The 7,283-nt window shown below is 45.7% G+C and overlaps 1 protein-coding gene across 1 annotated transcript; it reads right to left on the bottom strand.

The window, feature by feature from the left end:
* Positions 1–1,061: 1,061 nt before the first annotated feature.
* On the bottom strand, positions 1,062–6,770 carry rpl35a (ribosomal protein L35a). Its single transcript, XM_005751633.2, has 5 exons — positions 6,717–6,770; positions 5,832–5,876; positions 4,323–4,475; positions 4,098–4,242; positions 1,062–1,143 (listed from the first exon to the last, which is right to left on the bottom strand). The coding sequence occupies exons 2-5, from the start codon at positions 5,840–5,842 to the stop codon at positions 1,120–1,122; spliced, it is 333 nt and encodes a 110-aa protein (XP_005751690.1). The 5' UTR covers positions 5,843–5,876; positions 6,717–6,770; the 3' UTR covers positions 1,062–1,119.
* Between the last annotated feature and the right edge of the window lie 513 nt (positions 6,771–7,283).

Below are 7,283 nucleotides of genomic sequence, written 5' to 3'. Positions count from 1 at the left end.
TCTCTCTGTACTTCAAGAAGTTTCCTTTTCTTCATTATTCGCTTGCTTGTTACGCACCAGTCTACTGTTGTTTATAGCGCTGTTTTTTTTTCCTTTTACATTCTTCCGAAAAGAAAACCTCATTTCTGCTGTTCAATACTGAACAAATTTAACCTTTTAAAATTATTCAAAATGCTGTGTCTCTAATAAAACCGCTGTAACGTCAGAGTTCATGTGTTGATTAATAATGGTTTTCTTTCGTTTTTGATGCACTGCAGAATATTTTTATAAAATCCCAGAACAGGAAAACCACCTTCATGTTTTTCTGTTTTATCTTCAGCTACTTTGACACAAAGGCCTCGCTGTGACGCTCACACCTGTGATAAAGTCTGGCGTGTCAGCTTCCTTTTTATTGATACAAAAATATGTAAATGTACTGATCTGAATTATAATATTTCTGTCAAAATTTCCCAGATTTAAATCGAATCGAATTAAATCGAATCGATTCAGGACCTTGTGAATCGGAAAGTAACCTTCCCAACACTGTCTAACACTTACACCTGGAGTCGATTCCAAACTTCATTGTGCTGCACCACCCCACCAATCATCACCGTTGTCCTGACAACCTAAACTCTGGACATAACACACCCTTTAAATCAGCGGTCTCCAACCTTTTTTGCCCCAAGGACCGGTTTATGCCCGACAACATTTTCACGGACTGGCCTTTAAGGTGTTGTGGATAAATACAAGAAAATAAAACTACCGGTACTGAAAAAAAAACATGATTTATTCATAACACACGTGGAAAGACCCAGGAAAACCGAGTTAATGATAAAAACGATAACAAAATAACGCTGAAAACCGATAAAAACCCTGAAAACCAGACATTTCACACCTGAGCCTCAACTCTCGCAGCCCGGTACCAAACGACTCACGGACCGGTCCGAGGCCCGGGGGTTGGGGACCGCTGCTTTAAAAGACCTCTCCGAATGCTTTGCTGCCCCCTGCAGTCAGAAGAAGAGTGAGAGACTCCTGTAGATGAAGGCTGTGTGTGTGAGAGAAACACAAAGCGGGAGTCTGACCAGATTATTGATCACTTTATTGTTTCTGTACAAACAGAGAGTCGCTGCCATCTCCGCCTCACACCCGGGAAGGATACAGCATCTGCACACAAAGAGGAAGTACACTGTCACAATAAACTCACGCACAGGAAATGAACTTCACAATACAACTACCACACAGGAAATGCACACAGGAGGAGAAACCACAGAAGAAGTAAGCGGCGAGAAGACCTGAGACGCCTTCAGAGCATCGGTGCGGTGAGCGAGGTGGAAGATGTGGCGACGGTGGTACGAATGCGCGTGTCACACTGTGAGCAAACACCTGTGACAGGTGAGACCTCTAGATGTGACTCCAAATGACTGAACGCCATTTCTGCAAAATAATATGGTCAATCAGAGTCATCAGATCTGCGCTCAGCAGCATTTTTTCTCTTGGTACTTTTTTCTAAATACTGCTCAGAGCTGCAGACCCCCCCAGGTCTGTATCTCACTGTAAATCTGTATAGTACCTATCCGGTTGTTCAGTGATGACGTGACGAATCCTACTTCCGGGTCTAAAGTAGTCTGCGTTTAATATGGCTTTTGTGTTGTTAACATGTTTAATGTTTTGTATTTTCTTCTATTTGATCTCAAAAAGCTCCTAAAACAGTCAGTGATCCCTGTTGACCTCCCTCGGCTTTTATTACCACTAATCATTTATTTAAGCTCAGTTTTTAAAACCTTAGGATGTAACTACAGCCCAGCCCATGCAGCAGTATATGAATGACTAACCTCGTATTGTGGATGGATTATCTCAGTTGTTCTCCTGGCTGAAGTTTGGTCCTTTTACAGCATCCTGCCATGCGATTACATTTGTTTCTGACCACCGAGAACACTCACGTTAACTTTTATCAAGTGGAAAAAAAAGTTAGCTTGTTTATATTATGCTAACATAGCTGTGTCGCTAGCGGTCACGTAGCACATCATTATATAGCAGCTAGCCCAACTTCAGTAACCCTACAAACGTCACTGCTGTTTAGTTTTCTGTCTTCATTTATGTTGGAAGTGATAACAGAGCTGTACGTTTTAATTTGTTTCCAAAACCCCGCAGTCAGGACATGCTATATTGTATTTAGATAGAAGCTAGCGAGCTAACTCCCTGCTAACTTCTAACTCCGTTAAATGTCATAAATTCTGTTTTCATGGATGCCTGGATGTTAAACTCAGTTGTTACACCTGGTAGAGCAGAACGCTGATCATTTTATTAAAGATGAAAGACTTTAGACAGTTTTTCAACTCTCAGTAATGCCACAGTGATGTTTGATATATGGACCTGCAGCGGAGTTTAGGCCCAGACACGGCTAGTGACGTCAGACTTAACAACCGGATAGACTTTCTATTCTCACAGCTGTACACCAACAGCAGCAGCCGGGTGGAGCGGGCTGTCAATCCAATCCAATCCAATCCAATTTTATTTATAAAGCACTTTAAAATACCCAGCACAGGAACAAAGTGCTGTACAGAAAGTAAGTTAAATAGCAAATTAAATAAATAAATCACATAAGACATAAAATTAAAATTAAAATTAAAACAGCCCTATGTTAAAACAAAACAAGATAAAACAGCATCGAGTCACCTAAAAACAACTAAAATAAAGTAAAAATAAATATAAAAACCAACATCTCACGTGGTGTCAAAGGCCAAAGTAAAGAGGTGGGTTTTCAAGAGTGACTTAAAAACAGGTAAAGAAGTGGCCTGTAATCTCTAAAGGAAGCTCATTCCACAGTTTGGGAGCTGCTACAGCAAAAGCACGATCTCCTCTAAGTTTACGCCCAGTCCTGGGTATCTTCAGGAGCAGCTGATCAGCTGACCTGAGAGAGCGGGTGGGTGTATAAGGCTGTAGCAGCTCAGAGAGATAAGATGGGGCGAGGCCATGGAGAGCTTTAAAAGTAAATAAAAGAATTTTAAAATGAATCCTAAAAGAAATGGGCAGCCAGTGAAGTGAAGCTAAAACAGGGGAAATGTGCTCAAACTTTCGAGTGCCAGTTAAAAGACGAGCTGCGGCATTTTGCACCCTCTGTAGGTGACTAATATATAATGCACTGACCCCTATATAAAGTTCATTACAGTAATCCAGCCGAGTGCTAACAAAGGCGTGGATCACTGTCTCAAAGTGCTGCCGTGAAAGAATTGGCTTTATTTTTGCAGCTGCCTGAGGGGAAAGAAGCTAGATTTTACCACTGCCTTAATTTGATTATCAAACTTCAGATCACACTTTGACCCCCAGGTTTGTGGCAGTTGGCTTAACATACTGTGCCAGGGAATCTACATACACATTGGGGGTCTCAGTGGGGCTACCAAAAACCATCACCTCTGTCTTTTTATCATTGAATTTTAAGAAGTTAGCAGACATCCAAGCCTTAATATCATCGAGACACTGAAGTAATGGCTGTGTAAGGTATCTGCCTTTTTTCTTTAGAGGGACATAGATCTGACAGTCATCGGCATAAAAGTGGAAAGCAATGCCGTGCTTTCTCAGTACAGAACCAAGAGGAAGCAGATATAAAGAGAAGAGGAGGGGGCCTAGAACTGAGCCCTGTGGGACACCACACAAGAGGGGAGCGGAGGACGACGCATAGTCACCGAGGCTGACACAAAAAGTCAGTCTGATGAACATGCTCTAATCTGAGTTTATCTGACAGAATGATGTGCAAACGTTACTCAGCCTCTCGCCTTGCTTGAGTTTATTCATTTATTCAAATATTGATAAGCTTCCTCAATGCTGCTGTCTGAAGCCACACCCCTCAGTCTCGTCATATTGATATCACGTTATAAAAAAGAACCTGTAAATGACGCCTCCAGCTGTGGCTTCATGGTGAATAAATCAAATTTAAAGACTGAGCGCACTCAGGTAGCGCTCTGAGCCAGAGCAGGTCAAAGTTCGCACGAACACTTTTACTCCTGAAGCGTATTGGAAACGATCTGATGGCATGATAGGAAGCAGTGAACACAGAAACGCCGCGGCAGCCAAGACGTCTGCGAGGTCGTAACCCCAGCCGATCAGGTCATGTGACTCACCACTCTGACTCTGTGTCCAATGGCTTTGGCCGGCAGGTTGCTGCTGAACTTTGCTCGCACCATCCCGCTGCTTCCGTGTGCCCGGGTCACCTTCCCCCAGATCACACGGGTCTTGTTGGGCTTCCCGCCGGGCGTCACCGTGTTCCTGCGTGCACACACACACACACACACTTAGAAACACGCCAACCTTAACAGTAAATGAAAGATGGCGGTGTGGCAGCTCACTTCTTGGCCTTGTAGACGTAGGCGCAGCGTTTGCCGAGGTAGAAGTCGACCTCGTCCCGGCTGTAGCAGCCCTCGAGCTTCAGCAGCGCCGTGTGCTCGCGCTGGTTCCTCAGGCCGCGCTTGTAGCCCGCAAAGATGGCCTTACTCCACAGTCTGAAAGAGAGACTGCGTCAGACCATGTCACCACCACCTGCTGACACGCCCCCAAATCTGACCAATGGAAAGAGCTGCTCATCTCCAGCCCAAGCGTGACCAAAGGTTTCACCAAAGTCAAAGCACAGCGTGTCTTTTTCCCCCAGACATCAGCTGGTGGAGCTCACGCTTCCATCACACACACAGAAACTGCACAAAACAGTCGCCAAACACAGGAGGCGGGAAATCAATCACAATGACAGAGCTACCCTCCGCATCTCTCTAACAGACCTTAAAACATCTAAAGCAAATCAAACCTGCAGAATGATCAGTAATCAGACTGATCAATCAGCCCAGAAACAGCTGACAGAATCAACATCATCAAAAAGCTGGAGTGGGAGGAGCCACGGGTGAATGTGACCCCCAGAGGCCTGTGCCGCTCTGGACTGATAGACGTCAAGTATTGATTTATCTGCTGCCAGCGTTCTGTGCAACGTGATCAACTCACTAATCAGACACAAATGATCAATAGAACTAAAGTGAGCGGCAGAAGGTCCCAAAACAACCAATAGGAACTCCAGTGCTTATTGATCAGAGCCAAACCGTGACCCACTCCACCAGCTGATGTCACCGTGGTTACTTCACCCTTCTCCTCCGATCTGAGGATCGAAGGTCGTAACCCTGCACCTGCTTCCCCTGTACGCTCCACAGATCACCAGCAACGACCCACTGACAGCGCCCACAACTGTTTCTATAGCAACAAGGACCCAACTCTAAGGTGTTTACGTGTCGACGAGGAAAACTGAGATTTAGTCACACAACATCAAAGGTGTGCGAGACGTTACTGTTCACATGAGATGAACTTCTACAGTGACAGAAACACTGCTGCTGTTACACGTAGTTACTGTCCCTCTGTTTACACGACTATGTGCCATCTTTGCTACTCGTTCCCTGCCAGGCTTCTGAGTTTCACCGTTTTTTGCGTTTACACATGGACACACATACTTTTTCTGCCTAAAACACTCGGCGGGGCTGAGATAGATTTTGGTCGCCCGACCGGAGATATCGCTAGCTCCGGGACGTTGGGCTAGCGATTTTGCGAGCCCTAATCTGTGCACCTCCAACCATGACATCATCACCATCAGCGTCTCTGCAGCCAGGAACAGCGTCTCTTACAGATCACGGCCTGTTTGAATAAAACTTTATTAAACCCATCCCAGAATCACTGAAGAGCAGACAGGAAGTCGCTCTGCACTCACAGTTAACTCACTTCCTGTCAACACCTGTCTGCCCTCTCCTGTTTCAGAACTTCAGCAGGTTAAATCGCTCACACAGACATACATCATGTGACCACAGAGTGAAATGATTGGCACTCACCTTCCAGGCATCTTGGTCGTTGTGGTCTTCTTCAGGTGAGTTCACCTGCACAGAAACAGTCACATTAACACCTGAAACCTACTGTAGCATCACGTGATTGACGGCACTGGTAACCAGCATGTTTTCCTGAGCTCGCAACTTTGTACCCGCTGTGTTTTCAGAGGAGGACACATCACCATGGCAACTAATAATACGAGTTTTTAGTGCCAGGCCCTGATAACTGTAGGTTTAGTCAGCTATGACCTCACAGGTGGAGGACTGAGCGTGCTCCAACCTGGGATGCGTTTACTGTTCTTAAGAAACAATTTATGTGGGAACAGCACGTGCCACGCTACCCGGTAAAAAGTCACGTGACTTATTCAGAGGCATCTTGGACCACAAGTTAAGTGTCTGAGGTTGTCACAGAAACACTCCCGTTCAGAACCCGTGTGATTCTGCGGTCAGCCCGTCACTGATCGATAACCGATGGCTCCCTGCATACAGCACGTAACATTCGGCTCTTTCCGTTTCATTGTTTCTCGAGAAACTACGAAAATCCGAGTCAGCTCCGGCCGGTGGCTCCTCTGGTTTGGCCCGTTTACCGGGGGAGCTCCAGCCCGCCGCGAGCATCGGGGCTCCCACACACCCTTTCCTTACCGCACGTGTGCGGGAGCCGGCACGCGCAGCTCGGGAGCCGCTCGGTTACCCGCGGCCCTGCGCTTCGTTAGCCGAGGCTAGCTTCTCTATCCGGAGCGAATCTCCGCCATCAGCGGCTCAAACGCAGACACAGACCGACCGAGCAGCGCCGGGGCTCCTGCCCCGGCCCCCCTCGGGACTATCAGCCGCCCACCGCGCAGATTAACGGGCATTTTTCAAGGATGTGCCGGCGGACATGTTGACTCTTACCTGCACCGCGTCCGCAGAGAAGGAGGAAAAGGAAGGGCGAAAGGGATGCTGGGAAATTAGTGTAAACAGAGGTGTCCGCGGAGCTGCCTGAAAAGAAAGGCTCGTTTTATTTTCCCGCTTTTTAGATTTTAATGTAATCAAGGAAACAATTAAAAACACGTTTACAGAATTTCATAACACACATTTTAATAATATTATTAATACATGTTTATGGCTTCATGTTTTGTCTTTGTTAATGTAATATTTTTACGTTAATTTTCAAAATCCACCGCATTAACGCGCTTTATTGAAGATAATATAAACAAAAATTTATGTTTGATTTGTGAGAACTAAAACTGGTAACTAACAAATGACGTCACATGCAGCAAATGTAACCTATCCAGTCACCCCAGCCATAAACTGTTCAGACTATTTCCATCAAGCAGGAGGTTCTGCAGTATCCGGTCCGAACCAGCAGACTGAGAGACAGCTTTTTCCATCAGGCCATCAGACTGCTGAACACTTCATAGACACCTCACCTTCACTTACTTCAACATTATGCACTCCATATTGTACATAAATGCCACT

The sequence above is a fragment of the Pundamilia nyererei genome, unplaced genomic scaffold (assembly GCF_000239375.1).
Source record: "Pundamilia nyererei isolate P.nyererei 1_Seehausen unplaced genomic scaffold, PunNye1.0 scaffold00319, whole genome shotgun sequence".
NCBI lineage: Eukaryota > Metazoa > Chordata > Actinopteri > Cichliformes > Cichlidae > Pundamilia > Pundamilia nyererei.
The sequence above is the reverse complement of the archived record's forward strand: the minus strand, read 5'-3'. Positions and strand labels throughout refer to the sequence as shown.